Raw genomic sequence first — 16,572 nt, forward strand, 5'->3', positions numbered from 1 at the left:
GTAGCACGACTTTGTAAAGGGTATGCTGTCTTAATAATTTATTCAGATTATATAATAAAGTGACTGTGGAATTGAATAAAGTAAATGGCTACTCCCACATGGAAAAATATTATAAAAGTTGAAGCAAATGGGAATGGATATGAAGCTAGCAGCATGGATCAGGTGGCTGACAGACCGACACCGGAAAGTAGTATATGATGGAGTGGAATCTAGAATAATGAGAGTGACTAGTGGAGTATTTCAGAGTAGTCTATTAGGGCCACTACTCTTTAATTTTTATATCAATGATATAGGGAAAAATTTACAAGGGAGATATTCAATTGTTTGCTGATGATGTAAAACTGGGGAGATCAATAGTTGAGTAGATATCCTGCATGATGATTTAAATAAATTGGCATTGTGGGCAAGAATAATGATTGTTAATTTAATGTTGCAAAATTTAAGGTTATGCATTTTGGATTGAAAATGTATTATTAATACTGGATTGCATGAAATTGATGAGGCTAGGGCTTTGCGGATAACGTGGACACAGTTGAAGTTCAGAGGGCATATTGCAAAAGTTGGTAAGATGGCTCAAAGGATTATTTAGATGTTGAAAAACATGCTAACAAGAAGATAGGAAAGTTATTATCCCTCTTTATAAGGCTATGATTCAGCCACATCTTGACTACTGTGCACAGATTTGGTCATTTGGGCTTCTTGGGAACCAGGAGGTGGTAGAGAGGATTCAGAGATGAGTGACTAAACTGGTGACAGGTTTGTGGAATGCTCCCTATGAGGACAGGTTAAAAGTTTGTGGGTTACAAAGTTTAGTTGATAGGTGGAACAGAGGGGACATGATAGAAACTTTTAAGATATTAAAGGGGATTTATTAAAATTGATGAAAAGGAAAATTTTCAATATATGACAAATAGTCAGAGAACTAGGGGGACCATCTGTGGAAATTGTGTAAGAGTATGGTCAGTAAGGGCATGCAGGACCATGGTCATAACATCAGAAGATCTGATTGTGACTGAGATGCATTCTTGCCCCTTACTGCTGACAGTAACAATGTAGACCTGACTTGGAGGATGAATAGGCATGTGAAGGTATCAAAAACAGAAAGAATTTATGTTGTGGAATTATATAGCAGGCAACTATCAAAAAAACCAACTTGAGCAGTATGATGGATGAAAGATTTTGAAGGAAGAGGGGGGTTATTAGTGCATGGGAGATACTTAAGAAAAAGTTATTGACAGCAATGGCAGATTGTATACCTCAAGTGAAGGAGATAAAGCAATCTGTAGTCAAATGGATGACAAGAGAATTGCAGAAGAAAAAGAGATTAGGGAAGACAGGTGGAGCACAGTTGCATGAGGAACATAGAGCTCAGGGAAGGAAAGTGACTAGCATTATAAGAAGAGAAAATTAGAATATGAGGGGAGATTGCACTTTTTCTTTTGCTTTGGATTTTTTTTGCTATGTAGACAGAAAAGTGATAGTGGATGAATTAATTTGCTGGATGGAGATAAGAATCATCTCCATCCAGCAAAGTGACCAAAGAAAATGACATGGTGGAGCTATTTATGATCACTTTATTAGTGTTTCATCCTGGTACAGCGGCTTTATTCCTAGAAGGATAATGAGTGGTGAAGTATTGGACTTCACCACTCATTATCATTCACTACGTCAGAGTAAACTAAATGTCAATAAGGCAGGGGGACTAGATGGAATTTCACCATGTGTTTTGCAGGAAGCCTTGAAAATGGGACAGGTTCCTGGAGAGTGGCAGCAGAATGGAGGTATTTCTGGAGATATTGTTTGTATTTCTTCTGTAGTTGTTAAGATTTCAGAGAAATTGGTAAGAGCTCATACACAGAATTAGGCAGATGAGGGCAATATTATTCATGCAGGCCAGCATGAATTTGTTACAGGAGACTCTTGATTTAGTAATCTGGTAACATTTTACAATAGAGTAACAAAAGCAGTGGATGAAGGTAAGGTATGCACTGTCATTTTTTTGGATTTTTCAAAGGCATTTGACAGGGTGCCACATGACAAGTTGATTTCTAAGTTGAAACATGAGTTTGGATATCAGGTTAGTGAATTGGATTGGTTATTGCGTCTCTGGTAGATATCAGAGAGTTATATATGGGAAGCAGTATCAGGGAATAGGAAGGTTTCAAGTGGAGTTCCACAGGGTTCAGTACCGGGACTGTTGCTGTTCATTTTTTATGTCAATGATATTGTCACAGGACTACAGGGAGATGTTCAGTTGTTTGAAGAAGATGATGATGCTGATGTGAAATTTGGGAAGGTTATTTGTAATAATGCTGATGTTTTGGCACTTGAAGAGGATCTGAATAAGCTGGAGGGACAAGTGGGGGATGTCAGTTTAATGCAACTAAATGCAAGGTTTTAAAATTCGGGATCCACAGATGGGATGCTTTATACTCGCTTGGTGGGAGATTATACTGGAAGAAGTGGAGGAAGCAAGTGATATCAAGGTGATTGTGGATAGAAATTTGAATTTCCGGGGTCATATTACAAAGACATCTCGGAGAATTACTCCAATGTTGAGGATGATATTGATAAAAGTGTGGTGGTCTCGTTATATAATGCTTTGATCAGACCATATTTGGTCATCAGGATTTGAAAAGGATGAAGCAACCTCGGAGAGGGTACAGAAACAGATAACAAAAATGACATTGGGACTGTATAATGTTGATTATGAGACCAGACTGAGTGCATGCATACTGCAGAGTTTGGTTGATAGAAAAAAAAGGGGAGGGCATATGACTGAGACATTTAGGCAGTTGAAGGGTTATTATTTCATAAACACAGGAGATTCTTGATATGGTAGAAAGAGGGAAAGGAGCAAGGACAAGTGGCCATCCCAAAGCTGCAAAAGAGAGTGATGAGTAAAAGAGTAAGAAGTAAGTTTTTTGCACAGAGAGTGGTTACAGCATGAAATGCATTGCCTGAGAGGGTGATGAACATGCAACAGTGGATGAGTTTAAGGAGTGGTATGACAGACTTTGTGTTGACCTCCTACAATGAGTCTTGTGACTCCATGGAGGTTGGAAAAATAACAATAATAAACCTTATTTATTCAATCAATAGAAACTATCTATCAACTGTGCCATGGAAATGTCAATGTCTGCTCTATACACAGTACAAGAAAAGATAAAAAGCATTGAATCATAAAACATTTAACTGAAACATCTCAATTACAATACCTCATGAAAGGGATCTTTTCTCATGTTACGTCCTGCTAATGGCTCATCATGAGGATATACAATTGAATAGTTTTTTGCATAGGCTTCATGACTCCTTTCTTTTATCCACTGCTGATGATCTGTTAATTTAGTGGCAAAGCGTCTACAAAGACAAATAAATTATTATTTCAAATTAAACATATTTGGTCGTTGATAATTAATGTACTTCTAACCACACGACAGAGTGGCAAAACAGCTTCATGCCATATTTAGATGATGACTACAGACATTGTTTATTCAAGGAAGCCACAATAGTGTTAATAACCGGCAGAAACCTCGACAGAAATCAGGGTACTATTCGAAACAGTTCGTGGAAAAACCTGATCCTCTCTCTAAATCCATCTGAACTACAGCTAGCCAGTAATCACATTATGCGTTTACAACAAACACGCATGCATGATAATGAATAAGAACAATAAGTCCGTTCAGTCTCTGTTATGCGAACATGTAACCTAAGCTACTAGATTGTTCACAACGTTTTTATGTTCCTTTCAATTTGCATTTACTATTTTTTATGCTTTTCCATCAACGCCTCGAAAAAGCTAGACAGTTTGCTAGCGAAACTGGTAGGCAAAGAATGTAAGATGTTTGTATGCATTACAATATGCTCAGTATTAAAACAATAAATTTGTATGTTTAAATGATTATTTCATTAGTGCTTGTTCCAAATACTGGATATTCAATGAACAGTTGTTTTTTATAAAGATCAATTATAAAATCTCCCTGGATGAATTTGAAAATTGAAAAAATATTAATAGGACATGGAATTAATATAGCTTATAGCTTACAAATCAATATATGTATACATATATAAAATTCAAACTTGACAAACCTGAAATACAAAAGACTGACTGACAGGTGACTGAAACAAAAAAGACAAAAACTGATGAGTTCTTTCTGAGCAATAAATAAAAATGTTATATATTCAGGTAATGACAATAAAGAGAAAGAAAGAGTAGGAAAAGTAGGAGTATAGTATTCAACACTAAATACAACTCTTGCATGGCAGACAATATCATGAAGAGTGATGTGGACAAATATCAGAATGGAGAACTGGAGAATCACACTTATTTGTGCCTATGGTTCCACAGAAGGTTTTACTAAGGAGGAATTTTTTGAAGCTTTAGAGAAAGCAACTGACACAATGAAAACGGAAAAGTTGGTCCTTGTGGGGGGGGGGATCTAAACAGAAGAGTAGGAAACGATTGTCAAACATACAGAAATATTTTAGGAAAATTTGGAGAAATGAACAAAGCTAATAATAATTGCGAATGCCAGTTGGATTTTTGTTCAAGACATGGACTGGTTATTACTGACACCCTGTTCCAACATAAAAATGTGAAAAATTCACATGGAGACAAGAGGCAAGGAATAAGAAAAGTCTCATTGGCTATGTTATTGCTGATAGTGATGTTTTCTCACTGGTACAGGACACTAGAGTGTACAGAGGATTTGAAATTGGAAGTGATCACCATTTAGTCTTGAGCAGGATAAAACTGAATTTCATATCGAAAAGAAGAACATGTAAGAAAGTTTTAAAATGAATAAAAGTTTAAAAGCTCTCAGATATGAACTGTAGACTAAAAGACACAAATATTCAAGGAAAAAATGAGAGTTTGAGAACAGGAACCAAACCTTGGAGAGTGGCAAATCCTGAAGAAAACATTGACTGAATCAGCCAGAGAGGCATGTGGTCAGGTTGTCTGCAAGGATAGAAAAATTAGAACTCCATGGTGGACACAGGAAGTTAAAGAGGCAGTGAAGGAAGAGAAGAGAGCATATCAAAATTCCTGGTGAATGAATCAGCTTGTGCTCGTAGAGAATACAGAGACAAATATAAGAAAGCTAAACACTGTGTAAAACTAGCTAAGCAAAAGTCATGGGAAGACTTTGGTAAGAACAAACACAGAAAACAAACATCAAGAAGGTAGCAAGATATTCTGGAGGTTGTTGAAAAGCTCAGAAATGGAAGAAAGATTGCTGTAAAAGGAATTAGAGATGATAAAGGTGATATGAAAACTGGAGAAAAAGATATCTCTGACATATGGAGTAATTACTTTGAAAAATTGCTAAATGAAACAAGCAGTGATGACAGCGCAGTAGTAAAAAACACTCAACAAACATGCAATCAGGAATACATATCCGCATTTGAATTAAAAAATGCCATCAAAAGCTGAAATGTGGAAAGGCAGCTGGAGTATTTGATATTCAACCAGAAATACTCAAATATGAAGGTATAAAAGTCTTACTGTGGCTGCACTGCATAATTCAGAAGGTCAGGACAGAGGGTCAAATTCCAGATGATTGGAGTATAGCTCTCATAGTACCTATGTACAAAAAGGGAAATAAAACCGAATGTGAGAATTACAGAGGTATCTCCCTACTGAGTGTTCCTTGTAAGATTTATGCAAGTATACTTGAGAAAAGGTTGAGAAGGATTGTGGAAGGGAAGTTTGGTGAAGAACAAGCTGATTCAGGCCAAATAGAGGCTGTCAGGATCTGATTTTCACTTTACGACAGATTAGTTTAGAAAACACGGGAATATAACAAAGATCTGTATTTAAGTTTTGTAGATCTGGAAAAGGCATATTACAAGGTGCCAAGAGAAAAGTAATTCAAAACACTACAGTTGGATGGTGACAATGGGACATTATATCAAACAATACTAAAGTCTTTATTTGAGTTGTAAGTCAGCAGTTAGGATTCAAGGAAGTACAGGAAGATGGCTTAATATTAAATCTGGTGTCAGACAAAGATGTACATTATCCCCTCTGTTATTTATTATTTATATGGATCACATTATGAAGGAAATTAGTATTAAATCTGATATCAGAATTGGAAAAGTTAATCTCAGCTCTTTATTTATGCAGACGATGTTATTGTTATACTTCTAAATAAATCCGCTACAAATCTGCAAGATTCCCTGACTAAGTTGAATAATTGTTGTAATGAATATGGTATGAAGGACAGCAATAACAAGACAAAGACAATGAACATAGGTATAAGCAATGAAAATATCAAGTGCATTGTCAATGGAGAACCTATAGAACAAGTAAAACATTTCAGCTACTTAAGCACAATTTTTAGTAAAGATGGTACATTAAATATGGAAATAGACAATAGAATCAAACAAAGCTGGTATGGTAGGAAATCAAACTGAATAAATTTATATGGAATAAGAGAGAAATCAGTCAATACACTAAATTAGCTGTATACAAGACAGTGTTCGAACCCATTTTGACTTATGGATCTGAGAGCTATGTTAGAAGTAAAACACTTTCTTTCAAATTAAAAATATAACTAAACAGTTGAATTGATATTTTTTTTTATATAGTTCCTCTTTTTATATTTTCTGTAATATCATTTTACATACATTTCCTATAATTTTAAAATACATTGCTTAGAAAGAAGTCAACAGACACTCCCATGGGCAAGGTGCATCATGTCAAGCAATGACTCAAGTGCTTGTAACCTGTATAAATTGGAGGAATATGATGTTCCCAAGTGAGCGCAACTGTGTTCGAGTGAAATGGCTGAAAGAAAGGAACTGATGGAGTTTGAGAGAGGTGTTCTGATAGGATGTCATGTTGCAGGCCTATCTGCAAATTGCTGAAAATTGGGCCATCCCAGTTAACAATCAGTGATGTCACACTGAGATCGAAGTGCAGGGAGTCAACTGCAAGTGCTATTGACACTCACCGAACGTGACTGTAGGATGCTATGAAAATTAATATGTAAAAATCACCATTCATCAGCCAATACGTTGAATGCAGAGTTCTGGGCATTAACTGGAACATGAATCTACACAAAAACATTCAGAACCAAGGCTTACAATATGGCAGGATTGCAATATGCAAGTCCCACATTAGAACCAACATGCAGTGTCGTTTTTAGTGGTGCAAAGAGCATGGGATGTGGTAACTTGGAAAAGTGTGTTGTGTTGCGACAAATCACTGCTTAGCAGAAAGATGGGTGCGAGTGTGGCAGATGTCTGGTGAATGTCTCTTACCAGATTTGCATAACCCCAACTATGAAATTTCAAGGTAGCAGTGTGGTGGTATGACCCTGTTTTTCCTAGTTTAGCCTTGGACCTCTGTTTGTGGTGTCATGAACACTGAACTCCGAGAGGTATCTGAAAATTCTGGACAATGCAATCTTCCTAATTTGTACCATTTTTACAGAACTGACCATTGTCTCTTTCAGCAAGACAATGCTCTATGTCATAAGGCTGCTGCTGTAACTGTGCGGTTTGCAGACATGAAAATCACACACTTGACTAGCCTCCACAGAGCCAAGATCTCAATCCTATTGAACATCTATGGGATGAACTGAAGTGTTAGTGAGGTCAAGGGACGTCTGCCCCACAACAGTCCGGAAACATACATCCCTATGGGAAGAATGGTCCAAAATTCCCATTGATCGCTATCACATGCTTGTGGAAAATATGTCCCACGATTTCTGCAGTCATCACAGTGAAAGGAGGTCCTACATCTTATTAAGGTAAGCGCCTATGTTGTTGCCCCATAGTGTCAACTCACACTATGGTGTGTGTTGACTTCTTTCCAAGCAGTGTATATAAAATGTGTAATACAAACCTGATATCATATCCATACATGTCTAACTCTGGTCGTCCACGTATAACCCATCTTGCCAGTTCACGGCCACTCCCTCCTCCAGCATTCATCCCAAGGCTGTTAAAACCACAGCCATGAAAAAACCCTCGCAATTCTGGATCTTCGCCAAGAAGTGGTTTGTGATCAGGTGTGAATGATTCTAACAAGAAAACATAATTAAATAATTATATAAAAAAGTAATTATAAAGGAACAATATTTTCATATAGTGAACACAGTTCAGTAGATTCATTCCTGCACATCACATACTTTATGCACTTTATGCCAAAATCTCTATTCGAAATGTGTAGTATATTTAAAGATCACAATCTTCAGGTATATATCCTTGGTGATATATTATGAAAGTTAACATAATTAAGATTTCATGACTAGTTCCTGATCAACAACTTTCCTCCCAATTGATCTAATATTTATTAAGTCTCTGATTTGATGCTCTTACATTTTAATTTTCTAAAGCACTTGTAACTGCATAAACCCATCTATATCTTGGGCTTCTTCTGGATCTCATTCCTGGCATTTTTGCTTCAAGAACTTGTTTTTCTAATCTTTCATTTCCCATTCTCTTTAGCCAACGATATCATCTTAGATTAGACTTTGTTTACACATTCTTGAATATTAATAATGTCACCTACTTTTTTGATGTGTTCATTTATAATATGGTTCTGCCATTGATGACTTCTGACTACTCACTGTATATTTATCGGAATTCTCATATCTCTGGCTTCTAGTGTTTGATCTAATGTTTTATCTAATTGAGCTCTCAGATCCATATGTTAAAATTCGTTTGAACACTGTCTTCAATATAGCTTGTTTTTTGGCTGATTCCTCTCTTATTCCACATATATTTTTGCAAGTGGCTTCCCACCATGCCAGCAGTCATACTTATTCTATTATCTACTTTCATACTTATTTGCCATCTTCCCTAAAATTGTGCCTAAAGAGGTAAAATGTGCTACAAGTACCCTAACGAGAATACAATTGATATGCTATATTTTCCAACTGATTTTCATAGTTTTCAATTTGTTTAAGTTAAGGGATATTACATCCCATATTGTTTCTTAGCCAAATAAGAAACTCAAAAGAGTTTCATGCCGAAGAAATTATATAAAGTTCGGCGATTCCAAGCGTAAGCAAATACCTGGATAGCAGCAACTGACCCTTAAGGTAGTGCAAGCTGAGGCAACTCATAGCAAAGGTGGAGCAAGTTCCGATCACTATTCTTGATGTTTACCCATAATGTGAACTTAGCTCCTAAGAGCTGTATTACTGTTCTACATTATGAGAGAAGGTCACTACCCAGACCGGTTTCAAACTTTATTGAGGTCTCATCAGTGAGTAGGTAGACCTAATTAATACCAAGTTTGTAGCGAACAGAACTTACATCCCTTTTATGAGAATTGCCAAGTGGTGTCCTAATAAATTACTAAATATATGAAGAGCCAAAGGCTTCAAATTCGGTGACATATATAACCTGTTTAAGTTAAGGGATATTACATCCCATATTGTTTCAATGTTTTTTATGTCAATTCTCATACAAAATTTGTTACAACAATTATTTAATTTGGCTAAAAACTTATAAAGATTTACAGCAGATTGATTTAATAGGATAATGTGATCTGCATAGTTTGAATATTAGATTTAATATTGTTTTTCTTAAACAATGTAGTCTACATAGATTATAATAGCAGATGCAGTGTACAATCCTTCCTTAAACTTCACTCAATTTATCATCAAGCTATCTTCCTATACAAAGTCTAACTGCTAATTTGCAAGTTTATAAGCTGCATCTATTTATATAAGATTCTGCTTACACCCTACAAATTTAATATTTTGATCAGTTTTTCCTTGGTACCTCTTTTCACATCAATAAAGCTTAAACAGAGCTGTATATTGTATTCCGATTTTTTTGACTATTTGGCATAAGGTAAAAATCTGGTCTTGACAATTCCTGTTTGTCCTAAATCCAGCTTATTCTTTCCAAATTTTCTTCGCCTTTTATTAAATAAGTTTCCATATATTTTTCCTGGCATATTCAACAAAGAGATTCCTTTCAGTTTTATTGTCATTTTCATAAATTGATACAATGAATGTTCAATTAAAATCATCTAGGATTTGATACCACGACCAAGCTTTCTGAATTATAAAGTGGAGCCACTGTTTAACTTTAATATCATCATATATCAGATTTCACGCAGAATGTCAACTACTGCAGTTGTTTTTCTACATTTAAGGTTTTTGACAGTTTTCTGTACCTTAAGAACTGATATGTAATCATAATTAAATTCCACCTGGATATTTTCTTCTTCTTCTCTCTTCCATCATCTATGTCATCATAATCAATTCTGTCCAGTTTGGTGTTGCTTGTTGTGATTTGGTTTTCAGGTTCTCTTTTATTTGTCTATCCATCTAATTCTGGGCCGCCCTTCCATCGTTGTATTCAGGGTTTAGTTGGTAATCTTTCTGTTCCCATTCTGGTTACATGGCCAAACCATCACAGTCTTCTTTCTTGGATTTTGTCTACTATTGTTATTTCTTGTTTTAGTCATTTCCTTATGTCTTCATTTTTTAGTCCATCCAGCAGAGATACTCCAAGTAATCTTCTTAGCCAACCCATTTCAGTAGTTAAAATTTTTTCTCTTCAGCCTTTTTGAGATTCCAGCATTCACTTCCATAGAGGAATATTGGGAGGATCATTGTTTTTTCAAAGATTCTTACTTTTGTTGCTTGTTTGATGTCTCTTGACTTCCAGACTTTATTAAGTCATCCAAATGTTTGGGATGCTTGACTGATTCGTCTGTTTATATCTTTTGTAATTTCACCATTGTACTCAATTATTCCTCCAAGGAAGTAATTGTTTTTACCTGATCTAGATTCTTACTATCAATTTCAATTTTCAGATTGGTGTTTCTTTTTCCTATTTGCATAATTTTTTGTTTTATCTATATTTATGTTTAATCCAAATTTTATACACTCTTCTTTTATTTTATCAGAAATTCGTTGTAGATCTTCTTCTGTGCTTGCAAGTAATGCACTGTCATCTGCAAATATTTCCCCCATATATTTTGATTCCGGAGTCTTCTTTGTATAAGGCCTTACTGGTTGCTTCTTCCAGTGTAAGATTGAACAGATCTGGTGACAGATTGCATCCCTGTCTTACTCTACTCTCTGTGTGGAACTAGTTGGTTAAGGTGTCCTCCACTCGTACTGCACTTTAAGATTTCTTGTACAGATTCTTTATTATTCTTATTGTTTGGTTGGGAATTCCAAATTCTTTCATAGTTTTCCATAGTTCTCTTCTACAGATTGAATCAAATGCTTGACGAAAGTCTATGAAATTTATATAGCAACTTTGGTGTACTCTAGTGTTTTTCTATTAGGTGTCTTAAGGTGAACAGTTGATCAATTGTGCTTTGTCCTGGTCTGAGACCATATATAGAATTAGCATTCTCCTAATGTTAATTCTATATATGGTGTTATTTGTTTATGGAGTACTTTCGTAAAACCTTACTTGGAATACTGAGGAGGCTAATGCATCTGTAATTATTGCATTCTGTTTTATCTTCTTTTTTGTATATAGGAGTTATAACTGATTTGGTTCAATCAGTAGGCAATGCTTCATTTTTGTAGATCCTTTCAAATAATGTTTTTAATGGTTCCAAAAGTTGTTCCTTTCCTGCTTTTAAGAATTCTGCATGTATCTGATCAATACCAAATGTTTTTCTAGTTTTAAGTCTATCTATGCTGTGTGCTATTATTTCTTTGGTAAAGATATTTGTTTCCTCTTCCATTTCAGTGGCTAGAATAGTAATATCCTGAGAGCTGTTTTTATTATATAAGTCTCTAAAGTATTCTTCCCATCTGGCCATTCTTTTTGTTTTACTTTCAATTAGTTATCCCTCCATGGATTATTATTATAATCCATGGAGGTTATTTTCTTTTGATAGCTTCTCTGCCATTGTGCATTTTTCTTCTAACCAGTTATTCTTGTCTCTTTTAACTAGTTTTCTAATTTCTCTAGTTAATCTATTATATTCATTTCTGTTATAGTTCTGTTTTAATTTCATGCTTTTCCTTTGATCGCTAAACCTTTTTACTTCATTCGAGATCCAATCCTTTTTACTTTCTCTTTCTGTGTAACCTATTGTATTTTCTGCCGATTTTAATATTATTTCCTTTAATTTGCACCAATGTTATTTTATGTTTATATTCTGTTTCAGTAGTTCCTTCAGGTTTTTATCTAGTTCTAGTTGATATTTTCTTAGAATATTGTTGTCTTGTAGTTTTTTTACATTCAGTCTCCTTTTGACTCTAAAAGTGTTTTCAGATTTTAACTTTATTCTTAGGTTTGCTAATACTAGCGTATGGTCTGATCCACAGTCTGCAGCGAAGGATCTGCAATTTAGGATAGTTGATTTACATCTTTGGTTTACAATAATATAGTCTACCATATTCTTGGTTTGTTTGTCTGGTGATATCCATGTCCATTTTCTTTGGGGTTTTGGTTGTTTAAAGAGAGTGTTAGTTATTGTTAATCTATTATTTGAGCAGAAGTTTAGCAGTCTTTTGCCATGTTCATTGCTTTCTCCATACCCAAACTGTCCGATTACCCTTGACTCTATTACTCTTGAATTTATGAAGTATGATGTGCTCTTCAGTGACCTCCATAGTAATAAATAAACAGTAACTTAAGTATGATGTTCTTGCAAGGTGGAATTCCTTAGAATGAGGCCACCTCAGCTTAGCAGTACTTATAAATCTTTAAAAATTCATGTTTAGACAAGTTGAGACAAGTTTGAACAAGTACAGTACAAAAAAAAGACATTACTTTTGGGATGACCTGATATATTGCCATAATTAAATGGCAATATATCAGGATCACTGTTTTCGTATTTGCTTGGATAATTTATTTATACATTTCATGATCACTAACCTCCACATTACCTGATCTACAGCAACATCCAACAAGTATTTAATTCAATTTACTTCTTCTTATACCATACTGTCTCAAAAACCACTGCCACTATTTCCCCATTTCATCTCTAGCTTGTATGGACATAACTCTTTTTCTATCATCAATAGCACTCCACCTCCCTTTTTAACCTTTCTATCTTCATGAAATACATTATACTCTTCAATCTGTATTCACTGTCAAGATGTTATCCTCATCCAACCATGTATACAGACAAATCGACCTTCAGAACACATGCAATTTACAGACAAAAAAATTCCGTTGTTGGCGATGATGGACATTGATGGTAGTAGTAGTGTCATGGTTGGAGAATTGAGTAGTAGTGGAGGGGATGAGATGTATTTAGCGAAGTAGAGTAGTATGCCCTCCCACGATGAGTCCTTGGACTCCCTGGAGTGTCACATAATAATAATAATGTCTCACTTATTCCAACAACATATTGTTTAACTGCAAATCTGAATACGTGTTGAATCCAAACTCCAGGTTGAATGTTGCCATCTTAGACTGATGAGATTTCTGTACCATCATCATAAGCAACTCTTTAGTCCCTTGATGTTCATTTACTGTTCATGTGCTGGTTCTTCAACTTTTCCAATGGGAGATAATGTTGCTTTCAGTTTATTTTGAGTTGCTGTTATTTTGAATTACAACCAAAGCAATATATCTCTTAACTATATGTTCTTCTGGTTGGTTTGCTGATTTCCCAGGACTGTTTTTCCCCCCCTCCTCTCCATGAGACCAGCTAACTACTCACTTTCAGTTAAAAAGCCCTTTTATAAAGGTTCTTCACATTGCAGATGGAATTTCAATCCAAGTCTTTCCATTGATTTTGGGTAACATAGTCTTTTACTGTTATGAATGGATAGGAAAATAATATGAAATCTTAAGCTGACAATCTTTTGAATTCCTTAAGTTCTCTGTACACCACTGGCAGTATACAGACATAGAATGAGTATAGGAATATATGTTTTGTGCTATGTAACAGCAGAGACTATGTTATGAACAGGTAGTCTACATTACTACCATATGCATCTCAGTATTAGTATTTTTTGTTCTAAAGCCAAAATGTCCCAATATTTATTTCAAAGTAATACATTACTAAACAATTTTGTTTTCTGCAAGTTATACATTACCAAAAATATCTTATTTCAAAGTAAATTTATGGCACAAACATCATCTCCTTTAATTCCTGAAGTTTAAGTTATAATGAATCCTTTTCATCATCATAATATTTCCCTAGGAACACATCCTTTTCATTCAATGTTAAAGCACATTATTGTCCTTATAAAGAATGATTATAAATGATAGTAGTTGTAGCCACCATAGTGCAATTAGAAGAATAGTGAAACATTGTGCCCTTCAACTGGAAAAAGACCCGGGTTCAATTCTCGTCATGACGAGAGGAATCCTTATATGGACTTTTTCAGTTGAAGGTGAGTTAGCCGATCTCATACAGTGGTAGCAGGGCTTCTTCTGCCAGAAACTCAGGTTTTTCATCACACACATAATTTACAGACAAAAAAAATACTGTTGTTGGTGATGATAGCCAATAGATGGCACTGATGATAGTAGTAGTAGTAGTGGTGTCAGAGTTGGAGAATTAATCAGTAGTGGAGAGGATTTGATGTATTTAGCGAAGTAGAGTAGTGTGGTCTCCCACAATGAGTCCTTGCCCTCCCTGGAGATGTCACGTAATAATAGTTATAGTAATAATTGTAGTTAGAAACATTTATTGACAATAAAGTAACAGGTACATTATGCAGTGATGTACTATATGTTTTACAACCTTTTGTGTGTGAGCACATACACAGGGTTAATACACATACATATATATATATTGGCATCTCAAAAAGATTTTATCTCCCATACATGCTCCTTTTGTAACGCTTTTGTTTGATAAGTATTAATATGATATGTAACTTCATGCAAAACATTTTTTAACAAATGATGATGAATTTTTGCAACTACTGTTCAAATTCTATTCTTCAACTTGTCCAGAGTTTCAAGCATCATCATCATCAAATTCCTGACATGTACCCTCAAGAGGTGAACAGGATATGATAGCATTACATGAAAAACTTACATCATTATTAACTTCCTATCTAGAATTTTCCTCAAAATCAGTCTGTTACTTGTCAAGACTCCAACATTATCAGATCTTATATTTCTACCGTCTAAGGCACTTTGTACCATATCAATCCACCTACATCTTGGTCTTCCTCTGGGTTGTTTTCCTGCCAACCTGGCAGAGAACACTTGTTTTGCTAATTGTTTTCGCCCATTCTGTTTAAGCGAGCATACCATCTGAGATTAGTTCTGCTAACGCATTCTTGGATGCTGACAATGTCAAGTTCTTTCCTAATATACTTGTTTTTAATATGATATTGCCTGTTCACGTCTCTAATCTTTCTCAGGACTCTCATATCTGCAGTCTCTAGTCTTTGGTCAAGAGTTTTACTTCTGACCCAGCTCTCAGATCCATAAGTTAAAACTGGTTTGAACACTGTCTTGTATACAGCTAATTTAGTGTTCCGACTAATTTCTCTCTTCTTCCATATGAATTTATTCAATTGACTTCCTACCATACCAGCTTTGTTGATTCTATTGTCTATTTCCATATTTAATTTACCATCTTCACTAAAAATCGTGCCTAAGTAGCTGAAATGTTTTACTTGTCCACAGGTTCTCCGTTTAAAACACAGTTGATATTTTCAACAATTCTACCTATTTTCATTGTCTTTGTCTTTTTATTGCTGACGTTCATACCATATCTATTACAACAGTTATTCAATTTAGTTAAAGAATCTTGCAAACTTCTAGCGGATTTATTTAGAAGTATTACATCGTCTGCATAAAGCAAAGAGCTGACATTGATATCTCCAATTCTGATATCATGTTTAATACCACTTTCCTTCATAATGTGATCCACATAGATAATGAATAACAGAGGGGATAATTTACGTCCTTGTTTCACACCAGATTTAACATTAAACCATCTTCCTGTACTTCCTTCAATTCCAACTGCTAACTTGCAATTCAAATAAAGACTAAGTATTGCTTGATATAATGTCCCATTGACACCATATAACTGTAGCGTACTGAATAGCTTCTCTCTTGGCACCTTGTCATATGCCTTTTCTAGATCGATAAAACTTAAATACAGATCTTTGTTATATTCTAATATTTTCTCAGCTATTTGTCGTAAAGTGAAGATCTGATCCTGACAGCCTCTATTTGGCCTGAATCCAGCTTGTTCTTCACCAAGCTTTTCTTCCACAATTCTTCTAAACCGTTTCTCAAGTATACTGGCATAAATCTTACCAGGAACACTCAGTAGGGAAATACCTCTGCAATTCTCACTTTCAGTTTTATTTCCCTTTTTATATATGGGTACTATGATGGCTCTACTCCATCATCGAGAATTCGTCCCTCTGTCCAGGCTTTCTGAACTATGCAGTGCAGCCACTGTAAGACTTTTATACCACCCCCATACTTCAGCATTTCTGGTCGAATATCATCTACCCCTGCTGTCTTTCCACATTTCAAGCCTTTGGTGGCTTTTTCTACTTCAAGTATGGATATGTATTCCTGACTGTAGGCCTGTTAAGTGTTTTTTTATTACTGTTCTATCCCCGCTTGTTTCATTTAGCAAATTTTCGAAATAATTACTCCATACTTCAAGGATACCTTTTTCTTCCATTTTCATGTCACCTT

At 35.2% G+C, this 16,572-nt stretch overlaps 1 protein-coding gene across 1 annotated transcript in view; it reads right to left on the bottom strand.

Moving 5' to 3' along the window:
• The window catches only part of LOC150103805 (sarcosine dehydrogenase, mitochondrial-like), a 383,814-nt gene that overhangs the window by 240,023 nt on the left and 127,219 nt on the right, over nucleotides 1-16,572 (bottom strand). The window contains exons 10-11 of the mRNA XM_090397147.1: nucleotides 7,853-8,030; nucleotides 3,219-3,360 (exon numbers count right to left, since the gene is read on the bottom strand). Of these exons, the coding sequence (XP_090253273.1) occupies nucleotides 3,219-3,360; nucleotides 7,853-8,030 (320 nt within the window). The remainder of the gene's footprint in view (nucleotides 1-3,218; nucleotides 3,361-7,852; nucleotides 8,031-16,572) is intronic.

This window comes from Typopeltis vanoorti, chromosome 8 (assembly GCF_054136105.1).
Source record: "Typopeltis vanoorti isolate ZY-2024b chromosome 8, IOZ_Tvanoo_1.0, whole genome shotgun sequence".
NCBI lineage: Eukaryota > Metazoa > Arthropoda > Arachnida > Uropygi > Thelyphonidae > Typopeltis > Typopeltis vanoorti.